This window comes from Solea senegalensis, linkage group LG18, assembly GCF_019176455.1.
Source record: "Solea senegalensis isolate Sse05_10M linkage group LG18, IFAPA_SoseM_1, whole genome shotgun sequence".
Classification (NCBI taxonomy): Eukaryota; Metazoa; Chordata; class Actinopteri; order Pleuronectiformes; family Soleidae; genus Solea; species Solea senegalensis.
The window spans coordinates 10,538,026-10,560,054 of record NC_058041.1 but is presented as its reverse complement, the minus strand read 5'-3'; the positions used below and the strand labels follow the sequence as shown (position 1 = coordinate 10,560,054).

The window sequence follows — 22,029 nt, the reverse complement described above, 5'->3', positions numbered from 1 at the left end:
TATAGTTAACTGTATGTGGCCAAAGGTTTGTGGACACTAAGACATTCCACCTGAACGTTAGTGTTGGAAATCCCATTGCAAAATCACTAAAATGCTGCTATAACTGAACTACACATACATTCCCATCCATCTGCTGGATCACAAGAACATTTGTTGGGTGCTGATGACATTTGATGTTCCAGTCCCCAACATCTGTTTGATTAGGTTATGGTCATGGTACATTGCATTTTTAGAGTTGAGAGGTTTTTTACTCAACCTGTTGCAGCAAATACAGAAAGACCACTGTCTGAATTATCACTGTATGTGGATAAATTGAGATTACTGGCCATGAAAGGAGGCTCAATAGGTAAAAGCAATGTGAGAAAACAAACAAATAAACCCAAATAAATTGTCATATGTAACCTCAACCATATTTAAAACAATCAAAAATACAATAGATATTTTTACAAAAATATCAATTCAACATGTAGATCCATATATCTGCTGTTGTTTTGCATTCCATTGTACAAGCATTTCTGAATGTCGGTAGTTCAGATACAGGGTCGCTGTCCTAAACCTCAAAAAGTAGTGGCTACAAAAACAGCGTCCATAAACTTGTGTTCATCAAGTGCCTGATTGTGCATGTGTTTTCAAACAAAGTGGGAACAAAAGAGGGAACAACGTGTGTTGATTGTGGAGAAGAAGAGAAAGAAAAAGGAAAAAAATAACAGAAATCTCATGTGTTCTCCTTTTCACCACCACTGTAGTTCACCGTGGCCTGCGTTTGTTTCACCTGATCCTGCAGCGCGACAGAGGTTAAGGCCACCGCGGCTGTCACTCACAGATTTAATCATTCGGATGTTTCCCCGGTTCTCGCTTTATTTTCTGCGTCCGGTAATTGCGTTTGAGATTCGTGCGGGCGGTGAGTGTGCGCTGTCCAAGGTGCTGCAGCAGCGCGCGGCCCCGCCCATACTCAAGAACTCACCCCATCTCCCTCTGCTCTCTCTCTCTTTCCCTTACACACACACACACTTTCTCTTGACCACGTGACGCTCCCTCTGCCGAGTCTCGCGGAGAGCATCAGACTGCACCTTTTCCTCCTCAAGAGAACGGAGAGAGAGGAGAGAGAGAGACATTAAGCCAGAGAGAGAGAGTGAGCGCGCGCACATGAGGGAGAGATCGAGAGAAGGAGAGCGAGAGATAGAGAGAAAGAGAGAAAGAGAGAGAGAGCAGGAGCACCTAGTCGCCTGGAGGCGAACCAGTGATAATTTTGTTTCTGTCCGGTAGACTGGCTCCATCTACCACCGGGCGCGGGGCTGCTCTCTCGCGGCGTCCACGTTCTCATAAATGGGAAGGGAAATCGATGAGTCGCGCGCGGCACTGTTGCCACGGGACCACAGGATGAGGTAGGTCGCTTTTTCCCCCAGCCTTCATATGCCTGTATTAGGACATTTGTGTTTTATTAACCGCGGGGTGAGGCTGTTACCTGGACACGTCTGATCATCAATTAAAAACAAGCAAATAAATAAATGAACAGTAACTGCGGGTTAGCTAAGCTGTATTTAAGTACTAAAGCGCAACCGATGACACATGATTCCCCGGTGTAGTCGCAGGAGAAAAAATGGAGAGGAGGTATGGCCGCAAATCGACAATCGATATTTCAACCGCATTCATTCACCCCGTCTATCAATAACTGTGATGCCGCCGCTTTGCGCCTTTTCACAGGCTCCAGACTCGGTGAAGAATGCTGGATATGTAGTTCGCTTTGCAGTCGCTGCGTGTTTGAGTGTCTGTGTGTTTGTGTGTGCGAACGTGTCCGGTTGTTAGAGAGAAAAAAAGAGCCCACGAACCCGTTAATTCGATAAAGCGCGAGGCGGTTTGAGTCATTCGCCGCAGCGCGCACCGCTGCTGCCGCTCTTTGTGATGAAGCTAACTGAATTTTAGACGGTCGCTCGAGGTGCCCGCGCCGTTTACCGCTATTTACTCTATTTATAATAAGATAAAGTAAAAAAGAAAGAAAGAAAGAAAGTTGTTTACCAATGTATATTTCAGAATAACGTCAAGTATTACGGTAAGTGCTCGTGCGTAATGGGGCAGGCACCCTAATAAAAATCTGCGGTATGAAAAGGTGTTGTTTGTTTGTGCGCGCGCATGCCTGCACTGTATGTGTTCAGCTGAAGTCAGTGGTGTGAGTCAAACGCTTTATTGTGTGTGAAGTGTGTTCACAGACGGGCCTGTTCAACGTGTGTGCGCTTGCGTGCGTGCGTAAAATGCACGAGAAAGAGTAATTTGAGAATAATAGCAGACTGGGTTTGTGTATGCTGTGTCTGTCTGTCGGTGTATGTGTGTGTGTGACCCTGGTTGATTGTGCCGTCTCTGTTCTCTCTGTAGGTCGCTGGAGAGAGTGATGACGTGGCAGTGAGAAACACACATACCTCACTCTTGCACACATGCACGCAGGCACGCACGCACGCACGCACACACACACACACATATTTGCCCACACACACTTTTAGTCTTGCCCTACTAAGACAGGGAGGAGGGGGAGAAAATACTGCTATGACGGTGTCATTTCTCTCCATTACCGGTGTGTGAGCCACACACACACACACATTCACACACACTCCTACACCTACTCTGTGAGGAGTTGTCTGCACAGGGGATAAGGCCCTATCTAGGGCACAAAGATGAAGTTCACATCCTATCCATCAAGTATCTAGCACTCACACAGATGCTCACATAAATACACACACCTGGAATCTCATGTCAGAAGTGAAGAATGAAAGACTGAATGGAGAGAAAAGACATTGTACACCTCAGAGAAGCTGCAGACACCAGGCCAAGACCAAAAATGATGTCACAAGTTTGCTAAAAAGACAGAGGGAGCTGCTGTTTGACCCCCCTCCTTCACTGGAACTGTACCACAAAGGATCCTCACTTCTGAAAGAGCACTACCAAGATAGCAAGGTGAACCTGTGGCACCTAGAGTGTTCTTCAAAGTGTCCTACAGTTGTCGCCATGAGCTGTAGGCTACAGGGAACAGCCCAGCTCTAGCCTCTTGTGTGTAAGAGAGAGAGAGCAAGTGTGTGCATGAGTGTGATGGCGGTGTGTGTTTGGGCGGCAGCCCCGCTGCTCTTCCTCGGGCTGTGCCTATGCAGCGTGGGGGGCCAGGCCCAAGGGGAGGTTCTGGAGTTCGGAGGGGTTTCCAGCCAATGGGGACGGTTCCCAGTGTGGAACGCCTGCTGTGAGAGTGTGTTGAGCTTCAGCCTGCGGACTCACAGCCAGGAGGGCCTGCTGCTCTACCTGGATGACGAGGGCTTCTGTGACTTCCTGGAGCTGCTGCTTCTCCATGGCCACCTGCATCTGCGTTTCTCCATCTTCTGTGCTGAGCCGGCTGAGCTGCAGTCAGGTGTGGCAGTGAGTGATGGGCGGTGGCACGCAGTGCGTGTCAAGCGGGACTGGAGGAACACCTCTTTGGAGGTGGATGGGCGGCTGGAGGGTTGGGCAGAAGTGAAGAGCAAAAGAAGAGACATGACTGTGTTCAGCCACACCTACATGGGCGGGATAACACCAGACCTTCACTCCTCACCTTTGCGTCTCACTTCGCCTTCGGTGCGGGAACATCCTGCCCTCCGTGGCTGGATCACGGCGGTGAGCATCAACGGATCACTCGTGATGCTGGATAGCTCGGAGGGCGTCATAGTAACGGCAGGCTGTGGGCCGGACCACCAGTGCCAGAACGGAGGGGTGTGCAGCGTGGTCAACGACCAGGCCATCTGCGACTGCTCGGACACTGGCTACCAAGGCAACGACTGCAGCGAAGGTAAGGCCCAGAACCATGCTGACCCATCATTTACATCTCATCCTTTACATACATAAACACACACACCCAAATCCACACATGCACACACAGTTACCCTTGTGGAAACATACATCCAATTTCCAACCACCAGCCCTTTTGGTCTAGACATCTATTTTTCATTCACACCTTCACAGCTGCCTTCAGTTGGTGTGTATGGACCTGCAGCCTTCACAAACAGTGCAAGACATGCATACTGATTATGTTTGGTATTGATTTTTGATGGCTGCCAATTTAGCATGTACCTCCAGCACTGGGAGCTTAGACTTCTCTCAACAAGTACAATCAGTGTAGTGGAGCAGGAGCTGAGAGTTGAGAGAGGACAGCTGTTTTTGCAGCTTTGCTGCATTCGGACTATGAAGCTTGTTGACTATGGAGAGATCTGAGAGATGTTCCCCCGAAACTCTTCGACTGTTACAGCTTTGAAATGGCTCAGCTGGTGTGCTTGACAAAACATAATAACCATATAGATCCATTATGGATGTGGCTGTTGGCTCTTGTGGAGAGACTTTGTTTGGAAATAGGCTGGAAATCAGTGGTTGTTACATAGCTGACACCTGGCTGCCTGCATTAATGGATTTGCATTGATTCTATATGGCCTTCACAGGTACCATACATAGGGTGTTGAAATGAAGCATGTACAATCAATCGCTTGCCATTAATCTGAACAGTTTACAGCCGTTAAGATGCTCTGTGTGTGCGGGAGTGGATGTGAGTGTGTATACGATGTGTTTTCGTGTCTGTGTTCTGCATTACAAAGAAGCAAAAAAGCGTCAGTCAGAAAATAATGTAAGTGTCTTAGTGGATGAGCAAAATAAGGAAGCAATGCTTTCTCATCCCTTCTTAAAACTGCCAAATAAGCCTTTGGTCAATACAAGTGTCAATATACAGTGCAGTGTAATACAGCAATTACAAGAAGGTAACAGCTGCTTAATGAACTCAGTTACCTTGTTATGGCCAGGACTGCAAAAGCTATAATTTCCTCCCACTTAGCTGAGTATGTTTCCAGATTTGCTTCCAGTTTATTTTCAGAGCAATTCTGCATTCTTTATTAATAGCTCTCTAAAATATGTTTTGCTTTATTGTTTTGTGTTTCAAAGACACTGTTCAGCTATACCCCAGCAATTGATTTTTCTTTAATGACACAAATACATCTGCCAAAATGGCGGAGTGGCCTTGCCGTCGAGCATTTCTCAACAACCTGACCTCACACCTCACCCACCCAGCACCACTGCCAGGATCACACCTCCCTTTTGACCACCCACCATATTACACTACAGCAATTAGTGGACAGTGGGATGACCTAGGTTACCATGGAGACAGGACTAATAGGGAGACCTTATGTCAGGAGTGCGTCTCTGTTCTTGCTCTTCCTTCATACTTGCATTCCTGAGCTTCAGCCCCCAGCTCTGCCTCATCACTTAGTGGCTTCTAGCGTCACGTCCACTGCATTTACATGTCTGTAGTGGTGAGTGTGTGCAAGTTTGTATGTTTAAGTACGGCGGGCATCCTTAGAGCAACAACGACTGTCTTGACCACTGTTACTCATTTTCCAAAGTAGTGCATTATGCTCACTTGTGCTGAAATGATTTGTTGACTGACTGAGAAATAGTCAGATAATGTATTACTCTGGTAGACTCTGATAATTTTTCTCAACAAAGACAAATTCAAACATTTTCTAGCTTCTCAAATGTCAAAATGAAATTCTTATTTGATCATATAATAGCAAACTGAAAATATATTCAGGGTTTTAAAAATAAAAGCTATATTAGCCTGCCTAACTGCCATTTCTCACTTTCTCTGACACTTGGAAAAATGGTTAGTTGAATAAATAATCAGCATATTAATCGATCATGTTGCAGCCTTATATCCAAGCTGCAATGCAGCAAAAACACTAACTATTGTCCCATCTTCCAAATTTTGACTATTTGCCTGCTTATTTTTGTTTTTAAATATTGAAAAATTAATATTTTTGCTGTTTGGAAGGTTTGTCAGAACAAACATTTATTAGACACTGTGGTCTGTGATATAGCCATATGCTGTACATTAGGGAAATGTGCAAAAAAGAAGGCAGTTAGTGCAACATTACGGATTCCAAATGCCGCAAAACACCAAAGAAGAAGAAGATTAATCAAAAATAATTGACAGGTTGATTGGCAATGCAGCCAGTGATTATGTGCTACACAAGTACTTGCTGCTGCACGTTGGCTGTCATTCAGGAGAATTCTACATGATCCACGTCAGTCTAATCCAGCGTGCTGTGATGTTGATGGTTAGTGCACAGTGGGAGACACGGCACACACAATATCTGCACAAACACATGTCACACAAAAGTGTTCACACCATGTGAAGAACTGAGCACAGCATTAGTAACATAACTGCTGAGGTACCTAAAAGCAGCATAGCTCTACATGGTAAATGGGGGGGATACAGGCATTTTGCATAAAGGCTCTCACCAGGTAATAATACCAGCTTTAGACTGCCATTTTGTCGCCCAACAAGAGGCTACTTATACCTTTTATATTTGTAGAGATGGACTCACATATTAGCTGTGAGTGATGCCAAATGTTGCTGTGGAGAACAAGTGCAAGAATCATTTTATTTTCTCCTGGCAGCAGTGGCCGGTGTCGTTAATGGCAGTCTCATTAAATGGCTCCAGTTTGCAGGTCTGCTTGGATTGATGTACATGGGCTGGGCAGTGCCAATTTCCCAGCATGTGAAATCGTACACTGCTTGAATAAATAAATGCCAAATTCTGCATCAAGTTAAAAACAGTGTTCTTGGGTTGAATTTTTCTCTGACACTGAAACGGAAAACAAAGATCCCTTCTAGCTCCCTCCTAAATATTTGGCATGTACGAGTAGTTTCAGTCTGGTATTTCACTAGCGTCTTCTTGGTTTCTCCCATACACATTTCAAAGTGAAGGCAGAAATAGCTGCAGGGTTTAGAGTATGTTGTTAGATGATATTGAGAGTAGCTTAATGACTTCAAGGTTATTTCATGTCTTTTCTTCAGTTGCTCTCTGATAACAGATTCAAAGGAAGAAACTTTTCCACTGACTGACAGCTTTTCATATTGAAACAAACAGCAGGGCCCAGTAAACAAGTAGATGAACCACGGAAAACATGTCAGGAAGGCTATTTCCAAAACTTGCCACTTCTCCTGAACTTCTCTACTTTGTGATCATCAACCACAGGGAACAAATCCAAGATACAGAGAGGACAAATTATGTACTTTGTAACTGCAGTGTTGTGGTATATATATATATATATATATATATATATATATGAATACATATACTTCTACCACGGCTCAATTTGCTCTTTTTCAATTTCATCTGACAAGATGCCAAATCAAGAAGATATCTCCAACCTCAGGATCCTCAGGCTGATCTAATATCCATGCATCAACATCAATCCCAGTGAATACTGCATATCAACTTGTATTTTGTCAAAAGAAATCTCTCAGATGCAGTGAGAAGCAGCTGGAAAAGAAAACCCAAAGGTTGTATTTGAGTGAAATTAAGTGGATGGCAGGGAGGTAGGGAGGATGAACTCATGTCAAAATTCCTCATTAATTTAAGAGAAAAAGTATGAAATGTTAACTGCATGTGATGGAGCCATATTTACCTAATTGCAAGCCTTGGAGTCCAGACTGTGCCAGGTAAAAAGATGCATCTCTCATGTGGCACCTTGAAAATACTGCGTTATTTTGAACCTAGAAACTTCTCTAAATCTGCACAATAAAGACAAAAGTGATATGTTATGAAACACTTTCTGCCTGAGGAAAACATGAATCCTTAGGACTTTTAAAAAGCCAGAAATGGGAGATTTAGCTGTGGCAGTGCTGGTTTCCTTACTTGTTTATGATTACTTAGTATCTTCAGCACTCTATAATGATCCACTTTTATTAACTCTCCTATTTTTTGCAGATTTGTGGCAAGCTTAGGGAAAATTTGTTATGTTATATTATATTGTTATTTGCTGCGAGCATTTTTTGTCCAGAAAAAAACATATTTACGACTTCTACTATAGCACTGTGAAGAAAACGCTCTGCATGAGGCTCATTGATATGTCAGATTTGGTGGAAAAAAAATATTGAAACTTGAGCTGCTGTAAATGAAGACGTTGAGTCGGATTATGCATATATGTAATTACTGTCAAAGCCATTCTGCTCTCCAGTGAAGACACGGTGAACCTGGCTTGTTAGGCCTGGCCTGGCCTGCATTGTCCTTGAGGGCACATCGCTGTTAGCATGCTAATGGATCCACCTGTTTCTGCCATGCTTTAAGCACAAGGGCAAAGGCAAGGGAACTCAAATAAGCAGAGTAGATATACACACACACACACATTCACAAAGACACACAGACATGCACTCTCTCCACTCTCCAAGTATTGAACCACACATGCATCTTGTCTTCCTGCATTGCTAATCCATCCCCACATGTTTATCCGGCTATTTCATACCATTACTACTGACATATTCAATCAATGTTTGTGTGAGAGAAAGACTGTTTGTGTGTATGTGAGTATACGAGTGTATGTGTGTTGCATGCTGTCGGGGCTCTGGGGAGGAAGGAGCAGAAAGGTAAGTTTTGGGGTAAACGGCTCTTGAATCCAAACGTACAGGTAGGAATGTGAATGTATATCTACTGCTATGGCCCCTCCACCTCCAGCATCTACAAGTGCGGTTGTGTGTGTGTATTTGTACACATGTGAAGTCATAAAGAGAGAGTGTGTGTGGAGATCTTAAATGCTGCTGTGTGTGTATATATACAGTAAATATGCGTACTGTATATATGTACATATAGACATAGACAAGGCTCAGATTTGGCTACCAGTGCAGCATGGTATCCATTGAGAGGTTTGTGTGGACTGCATGTATGTTACAACAGTAACCTTGGACGGATGTGCATGTACAGTAAGTAGCCATGGTAACCCAAGGGCTGAGCATGCACGTTAATGAATGTCTGTCTCTCTCTCCCCTCGCCTGGCTGCGGTACCTTTCCAGAGTACAGCTACACTCCAGGTAGGTTGTGCTATGCTATCTATCGATCTACCTGTCTACCTATCTATCTATCTATCCATCAATTTATCTGTACATTTCTGCTTATATTTGAGTTTCTTGACCTGCCCATTTTTATATTTAATCATCTCTATCTTTGCCTTTTTAAATTTAATTCCCCTTAACCCACGTCCTTACCTGAATGCTTAGTTACACCTTTATTTAGCTCCATCATCACTTTTTCATCAAGTCATCAATTTCTTTACTATTCTCCCCTTTTTTTTTAGCCATTTCTATATTTTATATTTCAGTCTATTCCTCTGCATTCTTCTCTCTGGTCTTCATGCTCTCACTGCACATATATACAGTAAAGGTACCCAGCATACATTTGTGTTGGTCTGTGTAGGTATGTAGGGGTTGGTTGCTGATTTCTGGTAAGTACTACATCCCATGTGTGTCATCTGAAGTGGCTCTCGCCTCAAGGTTACGTAGACAAAGAAAGACACGCGCAAATACTGCGGTGTGCAAGCACCTGAGTGCATACCTGTTTGTGCAGGATCACAGACTAGTATGAGTACGTTTTAATTTTTTTTAGGCATTTTAAATCATTTAGAGCTCTCTTTCACACAAACACAAACACACAGAGAAACAAAGACAGAGAACTTAAGACAGCTCCAGTATATGTCACTGACAAAATCTTGTCCTGTATCCCAAAAAACACATATGCACACACAAACATGCACATATTTCATACCCCATGATCCTTTGCTGTGCTGACTGTGCTCTTGTTTTCCTTTAAGGTCTGGCACACCTGATGATTGGCGACCAAGGTATGGCCCCCCTCTTACCTCACTTCCTGTTGTCCTCTGCTATTACCATCATCTTTTACCTCCTCACCCCACTCTCACAACTCCCTGTATCCCTCCCCCACTTCATTTATCACCTGGCGCGGGAGGAAGTTGTCTCTCTAGGCACTGAACTAAGGTCAGTTTTGCAAATATCTTCTCATTAAGAATGGTGCCATTTGGTCACACCAGAAATTTTGTTTTATTTTTTAACTTAACCGCTGTCTTTGGCATTTGCAAAGGATTAATTTAGATAAATTATTCGAAATATGTTGATTTAACAGTTTTCAAGAGAGTGATGAGCCAGAGAGCAACTTCAGCTGAGATATATACTGTAATCGTGGCTGCTGATGTGGGTGGGCTTAACGGGAGGGAGTAGCGGCTGTAGCTTGATGTCGCTTGGCTGGGTTAGACCTGGCAGGTCTCCTGCAGGTCATGGAAATGGAGCTATGGGCCGACTGACTGACCAACTCCATGGATGGTTTGATTTGGTCTTTACTCTTCCACCTCATCTCATTTTTCATCTGTATGTTAGCGTTTGACTGAGGGTGTGTGTGTGTGCATATGTGCTTTTGCATCCGGGTTTGAATCAATGACTGTGGCAGTTTTCAAAGGAACAGTCATGCACATTCATCCATTGCTTTTCACTGGCTTCCAGCATGTCTTGCTCTGCGTCACTGGTCCTCAAGTTGGCTCCAGCTCACACATTGCGAGTGCATGTGATTCTGTACAGATGTTCCTGCAGTGTATGAAAGCAATGCTGTTATATCTCAACACCCAAGTTGTGCAATGTTTTTGAACACAGCCCAAAGCCAAGTGCCAGTGCTCTGACCATTGAGAAGTGTTTAAAATGCTATCCATGTCTTTTTGCCCCCTCTTTCCTTTTATTCTTTCTTTGCTTCCTTTTCTGCCCTCTTTATCTGTTTGGAACACCACCCTCTGTGAATGTAGGAAAACTCAGAGGTACCCCCATCCCTGATTTTAGTTATTTCATTTTATTTTCCATATGTGACATGGCTGATGGGCTGTTCTGGTTAATTTGAAGGTTTTATGTAATCTTGTACTCATAGTACAGAAAACCTTTCGAGCTTTAACTTCTTCTTTTTTGCGGTTGCCACCAAATTGCAATGTTTCATTTTTGGTAAGGTAAGCTGCTAATGCATGTGTGTGCAAGTGTAATCATACTTGTGCATGTGTGCCAGTGAATAGGAGCTCTGACCTATGGTGCTCTTGAAAAATCTGAAGGTAGGTGCGGCTTGATTGGTCGACTCTGCATGACGCTGATGAATGCAGTGATTGGCCCACATGAAGACAGGCTGGGCTGTGACGGGCTGATCTGCATCTATTGTGCTGATCTTTGATTGGACGAGAGGGTACATGATGACAGCTAAAATGGCTTTTGCAACAAGGCTGCCATGTGTTCAGTGAATTGTGCAATTGTGCTGTGTAAGTGCCAGATTTTCTGCCCTAAAATGTCTGCCATGAATCATCCAGGTGGCAGTGAGGCTTTAATTGCTTCATCTGGCTTATGTACAGAATTTTAAATCACCTACTTAAGAAGTGACACATATTAACATATGTTTCCAGCATGTATTTAGTGTATTTGTGTATAGTGGATGCCCCAACTATTACAGGTGTTTAGACTGTGATAGGCTGGAAGTAGAATGGTAGCTGTTTTTTTGTCCTTTATTATTTTTTCAGACCTTTGAAGTCTCTGTCAGAAATTCCACACATGAATAAAATCAGTGTGTGTGTATGGGTGTGTGTGTGTTTGCTCAGCATACTGAGATGTAAAGGCTGTTAAATGGTACAGACGAAGCCTAGCTTAGGTTAGCTCAGCGTAAAGAGGCTTTTTGAGGAGTCCACAAAGCTGAAATGAGTTTCTTTGAGGGGGTGGACTGGGTGTTGGGTGGTGTGTCTTAGAAAGATATATAAAGTGTGTGTGTGTGTGTGTGTGAGTGTGCAAGTGTGTGGTGGAGAAATTGAGAAAAAGAGACGTGCCTGTGAGAGTAGAGCTAAAGGAATGAATGATAGAGGGAGCAGAGTGGGAAAGAGGAAGCGAGGGAAGATAAAGTGAGTTGTCTTCTCCCCTGTGATGTAGAGCAACTGCCTGTATCTGCAAAGGGACAGCGGTGCTCCTGTCTGCCCCCTCGCCAGCCCAGTGATTCTCCAAGGGACATCAGCCCTGATAGGGAACCATGGACCTTTCCCCTCCTCCATAAAACACAACTATCATTCTCCCTGGAAACCATATCCACAGATCACTAATCACTTTGAGTGGGTGAAAATGCACGAATTGTGAAGGGAAGAAAGAACAGAGGAAGCGAAATTGGATTTTCATAAGTATCCAGCAGCCAAAGGAAGAGGGGGAATTTTTTCTTTTTCTAAGTATTGAGCAGCAAAATCTGGATAGAAAATGTGCTTAAAGTCAAGTAGCACATTTTTCACTCTTTCTTCTCTGGCTAAGAGTGGGGCCGTAAACAGTTGAGTGAATTAGAGATTGTAGGTTCTGAATGAGATGGAGGAATGACTCTGGCAGTGACACTTGCTTATGATATTTATCCATATGTTTATTTCAGCCTTGAGTAGGGTTGTCTGGCTAATAATGGTTGTTTGTCTCCATGTCCAGTGTTCTCGATATCAGTCCAACAATCTGTGCACAGCATAGACAAGCGGTCAGCCTCGCTTGAAGTGACCTTTACACATGCACGTACGTGAACAGGTGGACAAACAAACGCAGTCCCTCCCGCTCTCACACACACACACACAAACCTGCACAAATAATAACCTTTAGAGAATGCATGCCGAGTAGGTGAGTGTATTCAATGTAAATATGCATGAGTAAGACTGCTTGCACCTATTCTTCACGGTCAGCGGATGAAGAATATGTGTGTGTGAGAGAAGAGTTGTTTGAGTCTGTGTTCAGGGGAGGAGGTTTGTGAGTCATCGTTTGTGACTCATAAAGCGTTGGCAATCAAAGAGGCTCATTTTAACACATTGTCTCAGTATGAAAACACACAGATGGACACACACGTTCATTGTTACATTCTTTGAATTTCTCTGTTAATTGTCTCTTGTTTTATTTTTTGCCCCTCCACATCTCTTGTACCTTTGCTGGGCATACAAAACACATGTGAGCCCTTTTCTCACAATCCATTAACACACACACACACACACAGGCGGAGCGGACAAGCTCCATGCTGACTCCACCATATGTAGGACTGGGATTGGTAGCAGATGCCAAGACAAGAGAAACCAGTCAGTATTGGTAAAGTAAAACATGTCTCCAAGCACTTACTCATCACCATCTAATAGTCCTGATAATATATCTTGATATCTTGATATATACTGTATATAGTCTTCTTAATTTTTTTTAAACATTTTAGCATTTAAGATTATTCTTAAATGCCTTAATTTATCTGATACAAGTATGCTTCTAAATGTATCAGAAAATGAATCAGTAATTCAATAGTCCAATTTAAGAGCTTAGTAGAACTATTATTTTATTTATCAAATAACCTGCTAATTATTATGTTGATCAGCTGGTTCATTGTTTGTCTAATGAATGACAAAATACTGAAAAGTACCCTTTGCTATTTATTACACCCCTAACTGATGACTGTTGTAAACACGCCGTAACGTCTATTTTTATTCTGTTATCGACCATTAGGAAAAACCTCTAGCAACTTGTGAGAGAAATGTTTTCACTAAATTGCAGAGACTTAACAATTAACTAAATAAATAAATTGAAAACAAAACCAGCCGGATTAATTATTTGGGAGGTTGTCTTACTTTGGCACTTGGTAAACTAAATGAACTATGTGAAGCAAACACACATAAAATAATTTATGTCAGTGTCAAAAGAAATTTGCCAATGTAAAAAAGAGATATCAGTACTACCAAAAATTCTGCTGGTAAAATATCACATAAAATATCAACTATCCCTTGAAATAGTGACCATAATATGCTTAGCCATTTATCAGTCGCAGTTGTTTATAATACTAACATAATGTAGCAAGACGGGCAATTGAACAGCACCCAACTGGAGGTGAGAGAGCTGCTTGGTGTTAAGAGGCAAGTATCTTGTGATTGGCTTCCTGCCTGAGTGACTGGCATGAATTTGTGTCCTGATGGCCACATCCTGAGCTGTAAAAAAAAAACTGTTAATGCTAAAAGTTGTGCCCCCTCCGGCCAACATCAATTGACAAAGCAATTGCAAACAAAAGTTTTCGCCAAAAGTACAATTTTCCTTGAAATAACCTCACCAATAATGAAGCTAATTCTGTATCTACTCTGCACTACTAACACCCATTACAGTACTATACTACAACACTCATTAATGCTTAACACCCATGCAGTTCTTGTAATGAAAGTCACACCGCCACATACTGAGCTCTACCCCTACGTAATCAAGGAAATACACAGTTACCGTTTTCACCAAGGGAAATGTGTTGCAATCCCTCTGGTAAATGTATACATTTGCTTGTAATTGTATGCAATTACTATCCTGTTAGCAAGTGCACACATTAACATTGCGTTCTCTGCCATGCTAATAGGGAGCACACAAAGTCAATGCACCCAGTAATTGCCTAAAAAATAAAATAAAAAGAGACATGAAACGGACTTCCCATTTACAGATGATGAAGGGGAAAGACAGAGCGGACGACGGCTGCGAGTGTGAAGAGGCGGGCGGGAGGAGGGGTGGGCGGGATTGGGTGAAGGAGTGTAGAAAAGTGATGGTGAGAAAAGATAGGGACGTATTCAGAAAGTGGGAAAAGAGAAGTGGAAAGAGAAGGTCGGACGCTTAAGGGACGACAGGAAGGGAGATAAGGCTGCAGTGTTTCTCAGCAGGGGCGTTGCATCTCTCCTTGGGCTCGTCGACTTGACACAGTCTCACGTCAGCCAGGATGGTATTCATCAGTGATGCACACACCTCATCAAACACGACACACATATACACACACACACACACACTCATGCTCTGATACTCCAGGCAAGTTAGTGCTCCAATTGTCTATTACCTGTTCCAGCTATTTCCATTTTGTCTGGGTGGGTGCTGAGGTAGTGGCCCAATTGCCCAATTGGCGATTCACTTCAGTAACCCATCTTGCATTTCTTTGCTGTTTGCCAAGACCGACACAAATACAAATGGGTGCACACACTCACACACACATGCGCACTCACACACACATGCGCACACACACACAAGCAGCCGAGCACTGGTTTAATTGTGGCAATTGTTTGACACAACTACAGTGACTGAAAAAGTCACAGCTTTCATTAAAAACCTATTACATTACCTTTATGAAAAGAGGTCTTTATGTTGTTATTTGTTAACAACTCCTGCTGTAAGATGGTTTCATGGGGGGGGTAAACTTGAATTTATTACCTTTTTAGGACCATAAACACTGACTTTGTCAGGACCAGTAGTCCTCATGGAGAACAAAGCCTGGTCCTGATGAGGCAGAAGCTGATTTCTGGGGAAATGGTTAAGTGTAGGGCTAAGATTTGGGTAGATTAAAGGTAGGGTTAGGCATTAACTGGTTAGGGATAAAGCTTTGTTCAAGTCAACACAGTGTCCAAAGAAGAATAGCCGCACAGAACTCTGTGTGTGCATGCCTGAGTGGGTGTTTTGGCATGCAGATCTGACCACCGTCAGTGTAAGTACATTTAACTTTGTTATTCAGTGTCTGCTACCTTGATGCACGAATGCACATTATCCCAGATGTATGCTTTTGTGGTCCCCTTATACGCATACTGTATGTCCCATAATGCATATAGGTGTGTGTATGTGTGAGTGTGTGGATGCCTGAGTGGGTGTATGTGTGTCTAAGAGGGATGAAACTGACTCTGATCTTATCTAGCTTAAGACAAATACACTGTTCTGCCTGCAGACATTGTCATGGAAACAAGCTGGTTTCCCTGGGTACCAAAGAGGCCAAATTCAAGCTGCGGAGAGAGAGAGAGAGAGAGAGAGAGAGACCGCGACAGAAAGATGAGCATAGATAAAAGAAACAAAAGGGGACAAGAAATAAGAGATCAACTGTAATAGCAGGAACTGTGCTGTTTATTCTCTTGTCGTAAAATGAAATTTAGTTGAATGGGCAATACAAGTTATTATTTAGTTAGATTCTATTTGAGTCCCAAAGGCATTCAATTAATATAATAAAGTCAATTGTAATGTGTTTTTACTGTGTTTGAAACAAAGAAATCACATTTTTTCTGCTTTATCACAATCAGATAAATATGTTCAGCTTATGAATCGTGATTGGCATCACATTATACGTCGAGCTATAGAAGGCTTTGGTTTTTCTCAGAACAGACTAATTAATTTTCACGAGGCTCTGTGACTGGCACTAATGTAACATGACAGTTGCCAACTGACATAATACTAGAAAAAGATGAAGAAGTTGAGAACAAACAAATATTTAGATATTATTACATATTTCCTATCATCATAAACATGCATGTTATCAGATATTTTAATCAATTAGTAGATTTTATTTTTCAAATGAAAGAACCCAAAGTAGTTTTTTTATATATATTTTAGTCTGTTTGTTTGGATTTGTCACAAAAAACAAGACATTGTCACATTGGTCTTGAAAAACTGCGATGACTGATCACACAGAGAACATAATAATCGACTATGAAAATAAATAACCTTTGATGCACCACAAATCCAGTGCGCCATCTACATTCCTGAAAAACATTCAATTCAAAATGACTATGTTCATAGTGATGTTACAGTGATTAACCACTTATCAAAGATGACTAATTTTGCTGCAATCAGATAAACAGTTACTTCCATTTTAGTTGGGAGTGGATCTTTTTTGACTATTGTAACTCACACTGGGAATGAATTCTTTTGATTTAAGAACAGCAACAAAAAGAAGAGTAAGAGCTTAGCACTGCAGACAGCCAATCTGTCACTTGTGTCCTGACAGTAATATCCTCCTCTACAGTATTGCTCCCTTGGCTGTGATGTGATAGCCCAATCAGTTCCAAAGCCAGATGCTGTCTATCAGGGGATAAAGATGGAAACCGCGGTTTTATCCTTTCGTGCACTTGACTGTGTGGATTCAAACCCTTTAACTTAATATGGAGACGACACATATATTAGCATACATTTACATGCATTTCCTACACCGGTCATCTATCTATATACTGTATGAAAATGTAGTTAATCCACCTGTCGGTTATTAAGGAGGGATGCCTATATGCAAGATGTTTGAGTTTATGCTGTGTGTGTGTGTGTGTGTGTGTGTGTGTGTGTGTGTGTGTGTGTATTTGCATGTGTGGACAGTCTGAGAAGGAAGCTGATAGCAGAACTGCATGGTGGGCTAAAAACGAGGTGCGGGGGAATTGCAGTGTGCTATCTCCAGAATGACTTGGTTGCCATGATTGAGGCTTGCTACACAAGGATTTAGATACACCAGCATTTTTTCCTCTCCTTCGTTCTTTCTAGCCATCCATCCCTCGCTCTCTGCCACTCCCTTTCCTTGTCTCTCTTTCTATCCCTCTACCTCTTTTTCACTTGCCCATTTCATGTTCCCCATCTCAGTGAGTCTCTCCAGCTCCTCTTTCTTAGTCCTTCTTTCAAACCTCCCCCACTTGCATCTTTCCCTTTTTCTCCACCCTGCTCCCTCTATCAGGTGCTGTATAATGTAGGCTCCCCTGATGTGCTCCCAGCCTCTATCCGCCATTTTGATTCAGTACAGCTGTCCATGATAATGTACTGTTCACTCAATCACTCTTTCTCTCTCTTGCCCTCCTTCTCGGTTTTTCTTCCCGGCTCCCCCTCTCCCTGAAACACACACACATGCAGAACCACATTCATATCTGCTGTAGCCACCGCAACGCCAGGTTGCCATGGAAATGTGTGAAACGATGATGAGGAGACCCACGAGAAGAGACAAAGCCATATTAAAACATGCATGCACATGCTGGACGTGCGCGCACACACACTCGCCTATACAAACAGCACACACAGGGAAATCACAGGGAAGTGATGTGTTTGATCATTGAAGGGGTGGTACAGTTGCAGCTGGTCCCAGCAGCAACCATCAGATCAGTTATTCACTCCCTCTCCCTCTTGCCTCCCAACATATTGCTTTATTCATTAGTGTAGTAGTGTAATGATAGCCTTCAAAGCCTAATGGCAATCACATATTGCATTACATATTTGCCTTTACCCACATACAGCCCGCATAGTGGCATAGTTTGTTCCTTTAGCATATTTGCCTGACACACATTCATTTTCTTCTCTTTCCTTTTCCGTATTAACTTCTCGCAGCCTCAGTGAGATGAGCATCTGTTTTTCAAGGGAGAGTTAATGAAATGAAAAGCATTCTGAGTCAGAGGCAGCAACTTCAGATAATTATTCTACTTACGATCATTATCATGAGCAATTAAAATGTTTTTTGGAGGTATCTTTTGTCCAGTAAGGAGTCATCACGTTTTCTTTTTATCCAATTCATGGGCTATTAATATGTTCTGCAGTAATGAATATTTGATAATATTAATTGTTTAAAACACACACACACACACATTTGAGGTATTCTGGTTAGTCCTAATAAAAAGACATTAACAAGAGTTAAGCAAGCAAAAAGTATAACAATCATAAAACCAGATAATAAAGTTTTTAAATCTTCATGGGGAATTATATGGCCTAATAGTATGCAATAAAAATAACATTTACTTGCCATTATTTCCTTGTCTCTTACTAACTTAATTTAATCAGGTTGTATGATTAAAATGGAGTTTTGCTACAGTGACCTTGGGTTGGGCCTAACATACAAATCAAAGCCAGATGTTGCTATAACTAGTCAAATTCATAAAAAGCATAAGGAAAATAATACTCCAGCATCCCTGACAGATTTCCGCTCTCTCCGTCTCCTTCCCCGTTTTCCATTCCTTCCATTTGTTTTTCGCCCTTGCTTCGCTGTAGTACTTCATTCCTCTGCCCACCCGCTTTGATCGACAGTGCTCTCCAAAGGATGAAGTGTGACATGTGGTGTGTATGTCAGTGTCTGTCTCACTGTTTACTCTGAGCTAATACTGGCTCACTCCATTTATCTGAGCTACAACAGATCTACTCCAACCTGCCCACTTGAACGTGCGTGTCTGTGGGTTTTTAGGTGCGTCCTTGCACACATCCGTCATCGTGTTTTGTGTCGGCCTGATATGCATTCTCCTGGCTGTGTGTGTGTTAGCACAAGGAGAGAGTGTTTGCAGGCCAGAGCCTCCACATCGATGCAGTGATGCTTTATGTGCTCCTGTCTGCTCTAATGACATGTCTGTAAATTAGCAACAGAATGGTGGAGCACCACAGTGAAATCTAATGGCACCTCTGTAAATTACTGCTAGAATGCTGTTGGATGGCTGTGTGTGTTCTCATTGTGAAAACTTGGCTCCCTCACCCTACCCCTACTCTGCCACCTCATCTACATTTTTCTACACTTCTGCATGCACACGCGCGTATGCACGATTGTGTTAGCATTTCTGGCTGCTCTTTTCGTGTATGTGTGTGTGTGCCTCTCCTTTCTTCTCGCTCTCGCTCCTCTCAGTAAAGACTAGCCCGAGGCCCCAAGTTGGTAATAGCTTTTCTGACAGCAATACACCAATATTTACAGAGACCAGCACCCACCCACACCCGAACACATTTCATGCACACATAAGAAGCATATACTTGTCCATGCACACGTATCCGCGTTCATATGCTCAGACACAAATTTGTAAACTTTCTTTCTGAGGCATTAAAACACAAATGCAGATTTCCACAGCAATTCTTGTAAGGACAAACCATCTAGTTAATCCCAGTTAATGCCTAATCCTAACAATTCAACTTAACCAGTTCCTAGGAAATTAGGTTGTGCCTTGTTAGGACCAGAAAAAGTCCTAAAGATATAACAATACATTGTACACACACACACACACAAAGAATCACACACTGGGGGAAGCCTCACATGCTGGCAAACAATGTGTTGTTTCTCACTAATATATTGGCCTTCACACTTGTTTTTTATGTTTTTTTTTCATGCAACAGAATCAAAGAAATACAATTTTGCCACAATTGCTCTTTGAATTGTGACATATCTTGACGTTTTCCTCCTCATTATTCAGTTATATTCAAGAGCAGCTGAATCCATTTCTACTGTCCACTCCTCGCCTCCCACCACCTCAATAACCTATTACACATCAGATTGTTCATTACATAGTGATCCCACCCACCGCACTTCCCCTCAACCACCACCACCAGCACTGAAACTGTTCTTTTTCTAAGTGTCTGTCTTGCTCCAGCCTTGCATAGTGTGTGTGTGTTAAATTACCCTCCATTCTCCTCATTACCATGAACTACAAAATGGTGGTTATGCCACAGGCTGCATAGAGCATGGAGAAAGAGGCCAACAAGATGTGCGGAGAGGATTGGTGGAGGTGTGAGACATCGAGGTATGGTGATGAGGACAACACAAGAGCGGATGCGGAGGACGGCTGAAGCTTTAGGGGGGAGGGTGTGAAGGAGACAGATAATGTCGCCCCCCGCTTATGTATGCCAGCACAATAGTACGATCATTTTGTGCACACAGATGTGTGCGTAGGTGTGCATATCTGTTGCTCTCCAGGCTTGCATATATGGACTTGTATGTGCAATTGTATGTCAGTGTGTGAGTATGATGGATAGCAAAACCTTGGTCTTGTGTCCTTGGGGGTCAGAAAGGGTGTGAAGGTAAGTTTCTATTGGCTGTCTCCCTGATATTCTAATTTCCAAACAGCCAATCATGTCTGCTTTTGCTGCCATAAGCTCAAAGACTGCTGTTCTTGATCTTCATTATCAGTTTTTGCCATGCTTCTCAAAACCTTTCTACACTTGAGTGCTCCCACACATACAAACACACATTCTAGCTTTTGATGAACATCACAAAATGAGCCGTGTTGTCAAACAAGACCACATCACTTCAGACTGCCAGCACAGCTGTTCTCTCAAAAGAGAGGATGGCAGGTTTCATAACGAGTTTGGAATGCTACAGACTCACGACTGTCTTTCTTGCATCCACACTGTTCTGTTTAATCTCCAACCCACATGAGTGATCAAAGCTTGTTTACACACCACTCTATGGTACGATTAGAGGTATGGAAGGAAGTGCTTCTTCCAAGTGCTGGCAGCAGTGAGGCTTTTGCTTGACAATAGCAACATTTTCAGCATTTTCAACAATATGTTATGTACTGCACATCCAAATCAAATTCAACCAGGCCCAGTTGAGCTTTTCTTTCTTTTTCTTTTTCTTTTTTTTAACTGTTGGCTCTGATGAGCACCCACCATTTTATCATCTTTTAACATATTGTAAAAAAGCAGTGTGGGAAGAAGCAGCAGAGGCAGGATATTACACTAATCATGATAATGTTTATCAACAGTGTAATGGATTCTTCCCTTCTTTTTCCTCTCTCTCAGCTCGCGAGGAATATGTCGCCACCTTTAAGGGCTCGGAGTACTTCTGCTATGACCTGTCGCCCAACCCCATCCAGTCTAGCAGCGACGAAATCACCCTCTCTTTCAAGACACTGCAGCGCAACGGCCTGATGCTACACACTGGCAAGTCAGCCGACTATGTCAACCTGGCACTGAAGAACGGTGCCGTGTCACTCGTAATCAACCTCGGATCGGGGGCCTTCGAGGCCTTGGTGGAGCCCGTCAATGGCAAATTTAATGACAACGCCTGGCACGATGTCAAGGTCACCCGCAACCTGAGACAGGTAACCAAACGACAGGAGATGGACGAGTGAGTGACTGAGCACATAGGAGAGGAGAGAGTTACAGTACTGACTCAGTCCATTTGTCTGAGCTAGATACAATAGAATAACATCAGTCAAAACCTGAAAAGGTCATAACCAAAAACCAAAGTGTATGTATGCAATTATGCGTGTGTGTATTTAAATGTGGGTATCAATGATAATGATAAAATGACAAAAAAAAAAATAAGGGATAAGTAGCTTTTTGTCTGATTTATGTAATTGAAAGTTAAATATCTTTAGTTTGGGAATTGGACTATTTATTAGTCCTAAACAAGAACTTTCCAGATGTCATATCAAGCTCTGTAAATGTTATGGACAAAATGAGTAATTGATTCATCTGAGATTCAGTTGACAACTATTTCAAAATTGACAGTCATTTGCTATTCCAGCCTTGGTTTTGGTTACTTGTGAAAGAGCCTAAATGTGCATTTCAGTTGTATGGTGAAACACAGTGACTTCTGCAGATGCTTCAGCGGCAGCGAGCAGCTGAACAGACTTAAGTCCACAACAAGAAACTAATCAATGTTAAAGCTATGGTCAGTGGTCTGTTGT

At 42.6% G+C, this 22,029-nt stretch overlaps 1 protein-coding gene across 23 annotated transcripts in view; it reads left to right on the top strand.

Annotated features, from left to right (window-relative positions):
• Positions 1–1,165: 1,165 nt before the first annotated feature.
• The window catches only part of nrxn1a (neurexin 1a), a 56,665-nt gene continuing 35,801 nt past the window's right edge, over positions 1,166–22,029 (top strand). For 13 of the 23 annotated variants that reach the window (XM_044013183.1, XM_044013181.1, XM_044013177.1 and 10 more), the window contains exons 1-5: positions 1,166–1,385; positions 2,371–3,802; positions 8,849–8,866; positions 9,643–9,672; positions 21,137–21,438. In XM_044013183.1, the coding sequence (XP_043869118.1) occupies positions 3,070–3,802; positions 8,849–8,866; positions 9,643–9,672; positions 21,137–21,438 (1,083 nt within the window). In that variant the 5' untranslated portion in view covers positions 1,166–1,385; positions 2,371–3,069. The remainder of the gene's footprint in view (positions 1,386–2,370; positions 3,803–8,848; positions 8,867–9,642; positions 9,673–21,136; positions 21,439–22,029) is intronic. The other 10 variants (XM_044013184.1, XM_044013187.1, XM_044013188.1 and 7 more) reach the window with 2 other exon arrangements.